A 14,166-nucleotide genomic window follows, 5' to 3' on the forward strand; every position below is an offset into this window, starting at 1 on the left:
CTAGAATAATTTGAACCTAGCATTTCCTTTATCTCTGGAATTGGTGCCATACAATGAAGTGGTTAAGGATTAGAACTGGAGAGGCACAGAAGCTCACTGGGTGTCTTCGAGCAGGTCACACACTCCTACTATAACCTATCTCAAGGATGGTTGCAGGAGGGAAAGATTGGAGGAAGCAGTGTTGGGTTCCCCATCTCAATCTCCTGGACAAAAGGTGGGATATGAATCTTAATCATTATATAAAGAAAGAGGGCTTCCTGTTTTTACGTATTTATTATATTATAGTTTATAGGTAATAACTAGCACCTTGAATCATGTTCCATTCTGCATGTCTTTTACTGATCCTAACTTTAATTAAAGAGTCTAGCCAGGATATAGGGTCCCAAAGTCATTGGAGTTGGGAAGTCTAGATACTTGAAATAAAAATCAATAGAATCTCTGCTTGTATATATTTCCATGCCAGTCGCTTTATCAGTCTGCCCTCATCTCTGATGAACTGCATATTGTGCTTTAAACCTGAAAGTTCAGTTCAGTAACTGGTTTGAGAGATGGGCAATGAAAGCAGTTGTGATATAAGAACATTGTGCACATATGTGAAACTTGGCCAGTGATCTTGACTACTGATAGCTTTCTGCGTAATCTGCATTCTCTTTGTGACATTACGTACAGTTGGATTTCATTTTTTAAAATTGCTTTTATTAATCAAATACAAAAAAGAAAGAAATTAATGTACAAAGTTGTGGAAAAGGAAAAACATATAGGGCATATGTCCACTGATACTTATGCATATAGAAAAATTCTGCATAAGCATTTCTGTAAATGGTAGTCATACTCCAGATCCAGCATTAAAGGTAGCAAAATTCTGGCTATATTGCACCAGCCTAGAAATAGGAAGAATGTGCTTTGTTTCTTTTTAATAAATTAAATATTAATTAATATAACATAACAATTAATATAACAACAACTTTGTTGGTGAAGAACATTCACTGATGTTCTTATCCAGATTCTGAAGTGGTCCAGACCAGAATTTTGTTGCAACTAGCTGTACAATAAATAGGATAAATAGGATTGTTTTCTGTTTTGGTTCTTGCTTTCCTTTTGTGATGTGCACTTCATCTCTACATCATGCCCCTTGAGAAACATGAAACATCCTAAGGCACATGGAGGGAAGGGTTGTAAATCCTGCCTAAGTTAGTTTATCTCCTGGAAGCTCAGATGAGGCTGGTGTGGTAAGTTATGCTGATTACCAAGTTGTTTGTGGTACCTGATTATGAGATCAGCTTGCTCTATTACAATCTGTCCTGCATCATTAACAGAAACACCACTGCTGTGATTGTCTCAAAGTCCTGAAAAATCTCTAAGCAAAGAAAAGTTAAATAAATCACCTTTCATATTCACTTACAAACAGAAGGAAAGCTAGTGGATCAAGTATATTAACTTTAAAGCAGATCTCTTCAGATTATTTTTATGAAGCAAAAGATTGCATTAGAATCCTTGTAAGGTCAAGGCTAGATAATAAATCAAGGAGGAAATAGGTTTTGTAGGACCTAAAGTGTGCATACTGTGGGAAAAATCATTGTTGACTGCAATATCATGTTGAAGTGTTTATGAAGGACTGAAGATTTGTGATCAGAGTTTTCTCATCTGATAAAGTTGCATATTATTTAGATGACACAAAGTCCTTTTGGCTGACAATTGAGACCGGTTTCAGAGTTCCTCATTTCCAGCAGCATTTCATAGCAAAAGAAGGTTCATTCTATTACAGCTAACAGCCTCTTCCCATGCGGCTCCCAAGAAAATATATGTATGTATGTATAAAAATATAAATAAATTAAACTTCAGAACGAGCTTTCAAACTACTGAAAGGGAGTAGTACAAAGATCAGCAAAATTCATTTGTCAAGTATTCCATGTCATTGCTTGAAGCTGTATGTGTAATTTTTTGTTTATGCAGCTATTAAACAAACCAAGTGTATGTAATTGGCATTAAACCCACTATTATGAGGTAGGGAGTTTGTAGGGAGAAAGATGACGTGACTTTTACAAAGGGGCAGAGTGTAGTCCTTCTGTTGCCCATGCCTGTACATAACCATTTGTGCCTTACTTGTCAGGCAGTTGCCACTAAGGTAGATGACAAGGTACTGCAACTTTTTTATTTGTCCAAGTGTTTCTGTGTGTGTGTTTTTCCATATAACCTTGCAGTTACATCAAAGAGGAAAAGGATACAGTAAGGTTGCTCAGGGTTAAACCTGTCCTCGGTGTCCATGACTGCAGCCCTTGAGGAATAAGCATGTTTCTGTTTGAACATAGCTCTATTCTGGATCCTTTTGGGATTGGATCTCATAAAGCTTTGGAAATAGGAGAACAGGCCAGTGGCACCTGCAATAGTATATAGCAGCCTTTCTCAACTTTTGACCCTGGAGGAACCCTTGAAATATTTTTCAGGCCTCGGGGAAACCCTGCACATTCAGGCTCAAATAGAGGCCAGAAATTACAAAATTATTATATTCATTTCATGTGTAGGCCTATGTATGTATGTATGTATGTATTAACAGTGTTCTTAAACTAAAAATAAATAATGAAGCTTACCTCTTCAGTGTGAAGTTACCCAGATTTGAAATAATTTTTAAAATAAATCGTGATCTCCCAGAGAACCCTTAGTGACCTCTCCCAGAACCTTAGGGTGCCACAGAACCCTGGTTGAGAAACCCTGGTATATAGTGTGGAGTGTTTCTGTGCAGGGTGCAAGCATAGCCTTGCTTCCTCTCAGGATTCTCTGTTCCATTTCCATTTCCATTTCTCCAGTTTTCTATTTTATTGATTTACTATCTCTCTCCTCCCAGCACTACCACTGCTAGTCAGTCAACATTTTATACACTTCTTAATTATCTGTTTTGAAGTCCACCATCATTTTTAAAGTTTTTTTTAATGCACTCTAGCAAACTTTAATCTTCCCTCAAGCTTGTTGATTACTCCCTTTTTATATGATCCCAACTTCACAACAGATTGAGTCTGCCTTTAGTATGTTGCATGTTGCCCAAATAAATATTTATCTTTACCCTGCCTTGTTGGTTGCCCATCTCTGGCATCATCTCTCCCTCCCTCCTTCCTCCTTATCCATGTCCTCTTGCTGAGTATATTAATTATATCTACAATAACACCATAATGAACACTATATAGCAGCTGCATTTACCTGTATAATAATTCAGTGAATCCAGTTCAGGGTTAAGGACAGAGCACTATTATCTTCACTTACTCTAAAAAAAACCAACTATTGTTTGTTAGTGTCACCCACAAGGGGGGGAAAAATCATAAAAGGCAGGGTTCTTCTTGGCTCCCACCTCCATGGATATTTCCCAAAAATACACCCTTTTCAGTTTATCCTTAATTTTAAAAAATTGTTTAAGCAGCCACTACAAAACCAGCACACACTTCTGTTTATACATCATGCCTCCTTCCTTGTTCTTTTGAACCAAAGAATTGTTTTGTAATTTCTGAACATCTTAGGTTGGCATAGCCTTGTAAAGAGCTAGTCTCCAGAATAGCAGTTTTGACTGACTAGGAACCTACTATTCAGGCTACCCTGAAATCAGAAGAGATGGATTGCTGCTAAAGTTTTTGGAATAAACAGCATCTAGCAAAAATATGGACTCCTTACAGTTTCACTTGGCATGGAGATTCAGTTCATGGTGCCAGGAATTTTATTTTGCAAGTGGAAATGACTATGGAAAATATAGTCAATAGGCAGATGCCATTAATTCACCAAATCTATGCAAATGTTATTTTTAATTATGTACACTGTTAGATTCAAATGTTGTTTATTCATTTAGTCGCTTCCGGCTCTTTGTGACTTCATGGACCAGCCCACGCCAGAGCTTCCTGTCGGTCGTCACCACCCCCAGCTCCCCCAGGGATGAGTCCGTCACCTCTAGAATATCATCCATCCACCTTGCCCTTGGTCGGCCCCTCTTCCTTTTGCCCTCCACTCTCCCTAGCATCAGCATCTTCTCCAGGGTGTCCTGTCTTCTCATTATGTGGCCAAAGTATTTCAGTTTTGCCTTTAATATTCCCTCAAGTGAGCAGTCTGGCTTTATTTGCTAGAGGATGGACTGGTTTGATCTTCTTGCAGTCCAAGGCACTCTCAGAATTTTCCTCCAACACCACAGTTCCAAAGCATCTATCTCCCTTCTCTCAGCCTTCCTTATGGTCCAGCTCTCACAGCCATATGTTACTCCAGGGAACACCATTGCTTTAACTATGCAGACCTTTGTTGTCAGTGTGATGTCTCTGCTCTTAACTATTTTATCGAGATTGGTCATTGCTCTTCTCCCAAGGATTAAGCATCTTCTGATTTCCTGACTGCAGTCAGCATCTGCAGTCATCTTCGCACCTAGAAATACAAAGTCTTTCACTGCTTCTACATTTTCTCCCTCTATTTGCCAGTTATCAATCAAGCTGGTTCAAATGTACTTGGGCTCATATTTTTCTAATCCATCTCTTTCAGTCTCATTCATGTCTACTGTTCTGTTTTGTTTTTGAATCCATGGTTGGGCAATGTCATTACTGGGACCAAACCAAATGTTCCAAAAGGTTTGTGAGCTTTTGATTTCTCCAGAGCTCATGTGGTATGAAAAAAAGCAGGGAATGCTAGATTAATCCAGATGTTGCAGTTTTAAAGCCTGTATTTTAGAACTGTGTCAGGGAAAGATTGCCTTCTAAATACAGATTATTACCACCAAACTATCACCTATAATTCTGGAGCACAGAAGCAATTACTGATCCCCATTTCTGAAAATATAGAGCTGGCTGTAACCTGTATCTCATACATCTCTTCAGCCTTAAGGATAAGAAACGTATTTCTAGATTCTAAGAGAGAACACAAATAAGGAGAAACATGGATATCTTCATACAGTTCAGTATTGGCACAGCTGGAGATTAACTTTAGTTGCAATTGAAGCCAAATTATTTAGCATTGTTTAATGGTTGATGGGTAGAACTCTCAAAATGTAAACTTCCTCTCAGTCTTGTAAAATTATTCCACCTGAATAAATATGGGAAGACATATAAAGCCACACTGGTTCATTAAAAAAATTAAATCCTCTGGGATTCTCCCCCCCCCCCAATTATTATTTCACAAATGAGGATGTTAGATCTGCCATGTTGGTAACAGTGTAATACAGTATTCCATCTATGAGTAACCAGATGCCTCCAGGAATAGTGTTATCACAAGCCTAGATATGGAGACAACAGTTCTCCCACATTGTTTGACCCTAACATCTGATAGATCGGAGGTGCCATTTCAGCTGTTGTGGCTTGTAATTATTGGTAGGCTAATCCTTTCAAAAGCTGTATGACTGAACGTCTGCAAGAGGAAGTCATCCTGTGGTACCAAACTTCATATGTTAAAGTTATTCTGAACAAATCTCTCATAACATTTTTGTGACAGTTTCTCTCCTCCCTTGCAAAAGAAAGAAAGAAAAGATCTAGCTGAGCTACCTCAGTAGCTTCTCTTTGTTCATTTGTTCACATCTGTGAATGGTAACTCCAGTATCCACCTGCCTGTCTAAAGCAGTAATTTTTGTTCTATTTTGAGGAAAGTATGAATAGGAGGGTGTTTTCACTGACATGTCTGTGGTTGTGATCAGCTTTTGATCTTTATACTTGATCTGCTATCCCACACATGTAACTCAGGGCTGAGACAAGGCAGAGTAAATTAGCAGCATTACTATCTTGTTGACTGCGGTCTAAAATTGTACTAAGATTATTTTTAATGTACAGGCACTACTTGCACCATATTTTTATTAACCAGACCAGCCCCTTCTAGATGTGCACAACTAAAAAGTCCCATAATCTCCAAGATCAGCCACCCAGCGCATGTGGCTGGCCTCAACTAGGAGCAGACTGATTTAAAAACATTCCACAGAAACTTGGCTTGTACCTCTGATGAGATCAAATTAAATGCTATGTAAAATACACAAACACATTTTATATCTCTGCCTTTTCAAAAAAATCTTTTTAAGAGCCAAATTTGGGCTACAAGGATAGGGAATTTAACACTTTCCCCTATCATGAAGATCTCTGCCCAGCTGCAGAGCTGTGGTTTGTGCAAGATGGGTAAAGAAGTAAAGGTGGCTTCCTGTATGGAGTTAATCACTATGGAAGAGGTGGGTTTAATCAAAGCTGTAGCGTTATGGGAGACGGTTGAACAACCCATTTGCTCAGATTTCCTTTTTGATCTAATTGGGCTACAGCAGTGGTTCTCAAACTGTTTGACCCACTTACCCCTTTTCCTGGTATCGAATAATGTCATTAGCCCCACAGAAAAAACAGACTGTTGTTTTACACTAGCGTCTCGATCATGGCAGTCCCAGACTGGATCCTCGACTCACAAGCAATTATATATTCTCCATTACCCCCAGGATATGCCTAAATTACTCCCTTGGGGGTAATTACCCACAGTTTAAGAACCACTGGGCTATAGCAACCATTTTTAAAAGAAATTAAAGCCATGTGAAATACGCTCATACAATTCATATATTTTTTTCCTGTTCTTGTAATATCTTAAAAATGCAGTGGAAGTGCATTTTTGAAATGGGCAGCCTCCTCTGTTTTTTAAACATACATGCATACATGCATGCGCATGCCCTGGATCTGCAAACATGTTATCACTCTAACTGGCCAGGGCAGGGGGGTCTGAAGTTATGGTTTGACTTACGGCATTTGGCTATGTCCGAGAGACCAGTTCACCCTCCTGTGTGCATAAATTCTATTAAAAATAATGAGGATGGAACTGAGAGCACCACCTCTTGCATGGTGTTATGAGTGTGTGTATTTATGCTTATCTTTGCAGCATCTGCTAAGATGAATTTCCCTGCCACTGAACTAGTTTGTTGTAGCGATAACTTGCTTAGTGCTGCCATCTAATGAGTTTCCCTTCGGCTGATTTGCCAGTAGAATGATTGAGACTCATCTGTTCCAGCTGCTCGGAAGTACTTCTTACTTACCTAAACTGAAATAAATGTTGTTCTAATCCTCTGAAATGCCATATAACAAACAAGTTTATGATTCTGATCTGCCCTTGACGTGGTGTTGCATGTTTTATCTGACTTTAACTTGCAATAAAAGGTGGGAATCTGACCCTTCTTGGATTAATAGTTTGAAGGCATTCACTGTTCCATAATGCTTGCACCTTGATTTGTTCCTTCCCCCAAAAAAGAAACAATGATCTCATGTAATTTAATGTTGTATATAGAAAAAACACCTTGGAGAAAGAGGTTGAGAGATTCACAACTGCTAGTCCTAAGGCCAAATTTAGCCTCTTTGGAGTTACTAACCAAGAATGTAATAGCTTTGTCGCTATAGAAGTTTCTTGACCCTCCTGTTTAATGTTCAGGGGAGAGGAATCAGAGACCACTGCATCATCACTTCCTAAGTTTCTTTTTTTTTTCAAAGAACATTTTTATTTTTCAAAGTATAGTTAAAATAACAAAATATAGAATATAGAGAAGCTAGAGTACCGAGCTAAAGAAAGAAGAAATATAAAGGTGTAGAACAGAAAGTAGAAACAGAAAGTGACTTCCAACCTTCTCCAGTACAGATATGAATACATTTATAAATATAATCTCTTACAATTAGCTAAACCTTAATAACATTATTTCTATCAGATCAAACCATTTAATCATTAAAACCCAAAATCAAAACTTCATTTTTTTCTGACAAAGCAAGCAATCTAAAAGTGGTTGCCATATAGACAGAAATCCCAAAGTAGTATTTTCTCTTATCAACATTGTTAACTTGGCCATCTGAGCCAACTCCATCAGTTTAATAGTCCATTCTTCCACTGTAGGAATTTGTGAATCTTTCCATCTCTGTGCTCAGAGGAGGTCTCCTAAAACTGATTCTTGATGGGGAGGAAGGACCCAAATGTTTCAAATGCCAACCGTACAGACAATAGTTAACTGCTGAGCACTGTCCAAAAATAAAGCAATACAACTGAAACTTCTGATTCTTCCTCTTTTCAGTTATTTATTGTCTAGTATCTTTTTTAGAAAGTGATTCAGCGTTTGTGTTTCATACAGCAGGAAGCTGGATTACTGACAGCTCTGCATTGCGTTCTTTAATATCTTTTTCTCAAAAGGTGCATTTCATTAGAAAAACTATATTCACTTTCAAAGCATTCACTTCACCCACACCAATTTATAGTTTATATATTTTATATTGGACATGCTGGCTAGGGAATTCTGGGAGTTGAAGTCCACACATCTTAAAATTGCTGAGGTTGAGAAACATTGGTTTAGAGAGGAGAGAACAAAAATGAATTTCTCCAACTCATGGAAATAGTCCAGCATACCCAGGCAAAACGGCCAGTGATTCTGCGGGCTAAAGATAAGGGCAGTTGAATTCCAGCAGAGCTGGAAGTCATCTTGTTAGGTAGGAAAAGCTTCCGCTGAGGGAAGGTTGAGGCTGAGAAGGTGCTACATTTCAAGTTGATGTTCTGAATATTTAAATGTTCCTTTTGAACTTGAGAGTAAAGTGACAGAAGAAGAAAACACTCCAAGCACCAAAGCAAGGAAAATTTAAAATTAATAAACAGCTGTCTTATGGAACAAGCATACTGTTCTGTATGTCTTCAACTGTAGTCCAAAATATTCAAGAGTTGGAAACAATTTGCATTAATTCTTAACATGTCTGCTTTTTCTGTCCAGCAAGTTTGACAGAAACATTTTGACTTGGCAGTTCTTCACTTCCTCTTCTCTTCTCTTCTCTTCTCTTCTCTTCTCTTCTCTTCTCTTCTCTTCTCTTCTCTTCTCTTCTCTCTTCCTCTTTTCTTTTCTTCTCTTCTCTTCTCTTCTCTTTTCTCTTCCTCTTCCTCTTCCTCTTTTCTTCTCTTCTCTTCTCTTCTCTTCTCTTCTCTTCTCTTCTCTTCTCTTTGTTGGAACTTGCTGCAGCTTATTTTTCTGATACCTTCCAAGAACTGATATATTGTTCAACTGCCTTGGAGCATATACTCATATTGTTGAGATGTCAGATCCATTTCTGTGCCCATCTGGAATAAAATACTCTAATCTTACAGCAGTCTTGCAAATGGCTGCCTGTAGTTAGTGAAAATTGCTATCAGACCAGAAGGATTTCCAAATATCTCATTTTTATGTTGTCATATTACTGACATAACAATCTGTGGGCAGGTAGATTTTGATGTGAACTAAATCTGAGTTGTTTAGAAGGCTATGATTAGAAACCTTTTGAATTTCAGCCTGTTTGTTGCTGCTTCCAGCAATATATTCACGTCAAAGAATTTTTTTTTAAAGAAAGATAACAGTCATTTCATAACTAAGTACTTTGTCCAGTCATCAGGACTGAATAGCATTTGTCTCTGTGGTTGTGGTAACAGATGTGCCATATACTATGTGCATCAGGCTTCCTATCCTTAAACAAGAGCTTGGTGAGAGAACAGGATAAACAACGTTTCTGACTCGGGTTCATTCTGTTGGCAGAGAAGGAGAAATGTGACCCTCCAGGTGCCACACAAGTTAAGCTGTCAACATCCATCATCATTGACCATGCAAGCTAGAGTTGATAAAAATGGTAGTTCAGCAACATCTGGAGGATTGTAGTTTCCTCACTCCCTACAATGTAGGAGCCTACACATGATGTACGTGGAACATTTAAAGCTGTCTAATTTTGAGTCAGACAATGGTCAGTCTAGTTAGCACAGTTTTTTCAGACTAAAGGTCACATTTGGCCTTGGAGAAGCATGAATTCAAGGAGCACATTCCAACCTATGGTCTGATCAGGACAAAAAAGTAAGATTTTAATTTGATTAAATACAGTTAATGTGATTATTCCTCATATTTTAAATAATTTTCCCCTTCTATCATATTAACAATCACAGTTGGTATGGAGATCTTATCCAAGCCTGGAGGACACCTTCAATTATATACTCTTGAACTAGCCCATTGTGACTGGCTGCTGATGTCCCAATTTTGCAGAATAGGGATCTTTCTAGTCCTGCCTAGAGAGGCTGGAGATCAAACACAGGCCCACTTGCTCTAATACTTAGCTGTGGCCCATCTCCAATAAGCATAGTGATCTGTTTTTAAGAAATCAGTTTTGTATGCAGATGTGATGATGTTTGCGTCCTGTCATCACTGGGCATATCCCTTTAATATTATAAGGGAAGGTTGGGGATGAAAGAAAGAACAGAATATTGTAGCAGGCATGATTGAAGAGACATTGGGGGATTTTATTGTAACTGAAGGTGGAGATTAAGGAATTAAGCCAAAGATTTTATGGAAACAGTGGATTTTGAAAGGAATGCAAAAGGATGAGGGGGCGCTTTGTGTTGTGGAAGAGAATTTTAGCCATAAGTAGCACCAGGGGAAAGTGGACTGTTTGAGAGCAGACAACCAGGAACCTGAGGCTAGAGCTGACACTCTATAATGAGAAATAAACTGAAAGTGAACCCAGGTCTGGAATTTGGGGTAGGTGGAGTATAAGGGAATGGCATGTTGAATCATTCTACTTCCCCATTGTTTCTCTTGCAGTAAGTTATCTTTTCCCAAGCTATTTTGCCATAATAATTGGCCATCAGGATCTTAAAGTACATGGAAAGATGTGGCTGTGTGATTCCAGTAGCTATTGAGCTAATATTGCATGTTTGCTTTTAATACTGTCTTGGAGTCAGAATTTAGTCAAAAAGGAAATCTATAAATATGAAAATATATAGGTTCTTTTGTGGCACTGTGGTTTTGACAGCGCTGCAGTATGCATTTTTTTAAAAAGGGGATAGCCGACTGGACCAGATGTCTTTTTATGAATTCCTAGACCACTTGTTCCTTCTGTGATTACCTTTATCTTTTTCCCTCCTACAACATTATCCATTCTACTCATTATGCCATCTCTGCAGTTGGGTTGGAACAACAGAAGTTAAGTAGCAAGGTAGCATTCACAGAATGTCCTTTGTTCAAAATGAAGCTCACAAAAAAGGGTTTGCAGGATATGCCATGGAGGAATGTCATTCTTTGACCTCTGACATTGCTTAGTCAAGAGATATTAAAATATAGCCGTAGGTTTCATAAAAGTTTTGCAGTCGAGTTGATGCTTTACCACCTGGAAGTCTTAATATTAATGATGGCACAAGTACAGTTATGCTAAATATTGCATCTGTTACTTTCTTTTACAGGAAAAGAAAATCAGAGTATCTCTGCCTTTAACAAGAGGACCAAGTGCCTTTATACCAGAGAAGGAAGTAAGTAATTTTTCTTTCTTTCTTTCTTTTAAGAAATGAACATGAGACATCAAAGCACTGCAAGGAGATTTATCGCCCCATTGAATAATTTCCACCACGGCCATTTCAATTTCTGGAATGTCCCAACAGTTTAGAATCCCAATTTTTGAATCATACTATTGAGGCGCTGGCTTAGTCTGATGTATATGAAATCCAAAAGAATAGTTGGCTTAGTCTTTGGTAGCAAAGTTTACGAAAAATCCTATTTTTTTCTGTTGTTAATTAAAGTAGTTATTTTGAACCCTGGTATTTATATATGAGCTCAACTAGCCCCAGACGTGATGACGCAGCTAGCTCAAAGCCGAAAGGACGGCTAGCGGCCGACGGTGCTGGTGGTGAACGGCGAATCCGATGTTCTAAGGATCAACACACCATCGGAACCTGGAATGTAAGATCTATGAGCCAGGGCAAATTGGATGTGGTTATTGGTGAGATGTCAAGATTAAAGATAGACATTCTGGGCGTCAGTGAACTGAAATGGACTGGAATGGGCCACTTCACATCAAATGACCACCAGATCTACTACTGCGGACAAGAGGACCACAGAAGAAATGGAGTAGCCTTCATAATTAATAGTAAAGTGGCTAAAGCAGTGCTTGGATACAACCCAAAAAACGACAGAATGATCTCAATTCGAATTCAGGGCAAGCCATCTAACATCACAGTGATCCAAATATACGCCCCAACCACAAATGCTGAAGAAGCTGAAGTAGAGCAGTTCTATGAGGATCTGCAGCACCTACTGGACAACACGCCTAAAAGAGATGTTATTTTCATCACAGGAGACTGGAATGCTAAGGTGGGCAGTCAAATGACACCTGGAATTACAGGTAAGTATGGCCTGGGAGAACAAAACGAAGCAGGACACAGGCTGATAGAATTTTGCCAAGACAATTCACTCTGCATAACAAACACTCTCTTCCAACAACCTAAGAGACGGCTTTATACATGGACTTCACCAGATGGACAACACCGAAATCAGATTGATTACATCCTTTGCAGCCAAAGGTGGCGGACATCTGTACAGTCGGTAAAAACAAGGCCTGGAGCTGACTGTAGTTCAGATCACGAACTTCTTCTTGCACGATTTAGGATCAGACTAAAGAGATTAGGGAAGACCCACAGATCAGCTAGATATGAGCTCACTAATATTCCTAAGGAATATACAGTGGAGGTGAAGAATAGATTTAAGGGACTGGACTTAGTAGATAGGGTCCCGGAAGAACTCTGGACAGAAGTTGGCAGCATTGTTCAGGAGGCGGCAACAAAATACATCCCAAAGAAAGAGAAAACCAAGAAGGCAAAATGGCTGTCTGCTGAGACACTAGAAGTAGCCCAAGAAAGAAGGAAAGCAAAAGGCAACAGTGATAGGGGGAGATATGCCCAATTAAATGCAAAATTCCAGAGGTTAGCCAGAAGAGATAAGGAATTATTTTTAAACAAGCAATGCGTGGAAGTGGAAGAAGACAATAGAATAGGAAGGACAAGAGACCTCTTCCAGAAAATTAGAAACATTGGAGGTAAATTCCAGGCAAAAATGGGTATGATCAAAAACAAAGATGGCAAGGGCCTAACAGAAGAAGAAGAGATCAAGAAAAGGTGGCAAGAATATACAGAAAACCTGTATAGGAAGGATAACAATATCGGGGATAGCTTTGACGGTGTGGTCGGTGAGCTAGAGCCAGACATCCTGAAGAGTGAGGTTGAGTGGGCCTTAAGAAGCATTGCTAATAACAAGGCAACAGGAGACGACGGCATCCCAGCTGAACTGTTCAAAATCTTGCAAGATGATGCTGTCAAGGTAATGCATGCTATATGCCAGCAAATTTGGAAAACACAAGAATGGCCATCAGACTGGAAAAAATCAACTTATATCCCCATACCAAAAAAGGGAAACACTAAAGAATGTTCAAACTATCGAACAGTGGCACTCATTTCACATGCCAGTAAGGTAATGCTCAAGATCCTGCAAGGGAGACTTCAGCAGTTCATGGAGCGAGAATTGCCAGATGTACAAGCTGGGTTTAGAAAAGGCAGAGGAACTAGAGACCAAATTGCCAATATCCGCTGGATAATGGAAAAAGCCAGGGAGTTTCAGAAAAACATCTATTTCTGTTTTATTGACTATTCTAAAGCCTTTGACTGTGTGGACCATAACAAATTGTGGCAAGTTCTTAGTGGTATGGGGATACCAAGTCATCTTGTATGCCTCCTGAAGAATGTGTATAACGACCAAGTAGCAACAGTAAGAACAGACCACGGAACAACAGACTGGTTTAAGATTGGGAAAGGAGTACGGCAGGGCTGTATACTCTCACCCTACCTATTCAACTTGTATGCAGAACACATCATGCGACAAGCTGGCCTTGAGGAATCCAAAGCTGGAGTTAAAATCTCTGGAAGAAACATTAACAATCTCAGATATGCAGATGATACCACTTTGATGGCTGAAAGCGAAGAGGAACTGAGGAGCCTTATGATGAAGGTGAAAGAAGAAAGTGCAAAAGCTGGTTTGCAGCTAAACCTCAAAAAAACCAAGATTATGGCAACCAGCTTGATTGATAACTGGCAAATAGAGGGAGAAAATGTAGAAGCAGTGAAAGACTTTGTATTCCTAGGTGCAAAGATTACTGCAGATGCTGACTGCAGTCAGGAAATCAGAAGACGCTTAATCCTTGGAAGAAGAGCAATGACAAATCTCGATAAAATAGTTAAGAGCAGAGACATCACACTGACAACAAAGGCCCGCGTAGTTAAAGCAATGGTGTTCCCTGTAGTAACATATGGCTGCGAGAGCTGGACCATAAGGAAGGCTGAGCGAAGGAAGATCGATGCTTTTGAACTGTGGTGTTGGAGGAAAATTCTGAGAGTGCCTTGGAC

The 14,166-nt window shown here is 39.1% G+C and overlaps 1 protein-coding gene across 3 annotated transcripts in view; it reads left to right on the plus strand.

Annotated features, from left to right (window-relative positions):
- SESN3 (sestrin 3) overlaps positions 1-14,166 on the plus strand; it is a 74,244-nt gene that overhangs the window by 27,643 nt on the left and 32,435 nt on the right. For all 3 annotated transcript variants that reach the window (XM_063305882.1, XM_063305883.1, XM_063305884.1), the window contains exon 2: positions 11,182-11,247. In XM_063305882.1, coding sequence (XP_063161952.1) covers positions 11,182-11,247 — 66 coding nt within the window. The remainder of the gene's footprint in view (positions 1-11,181; positions 11,248-14,166) is intronic.

The sequence above is a fragment of the Candoia aspera genome, chromosome 5 (genome assembly GCF_035149785.1).
Source record: "Candoia aspera isolate rCanAsp1 chromosome 5, rCanAsp1.hap2, whole genome shotgun sequence".
In the NCBI taxonomy this organism is placed as follows: Eukaryota; Metazoa; Chordata; class Lepidosauria; order Squamata; family Boidae; genus Candoia; species Candoia aspera.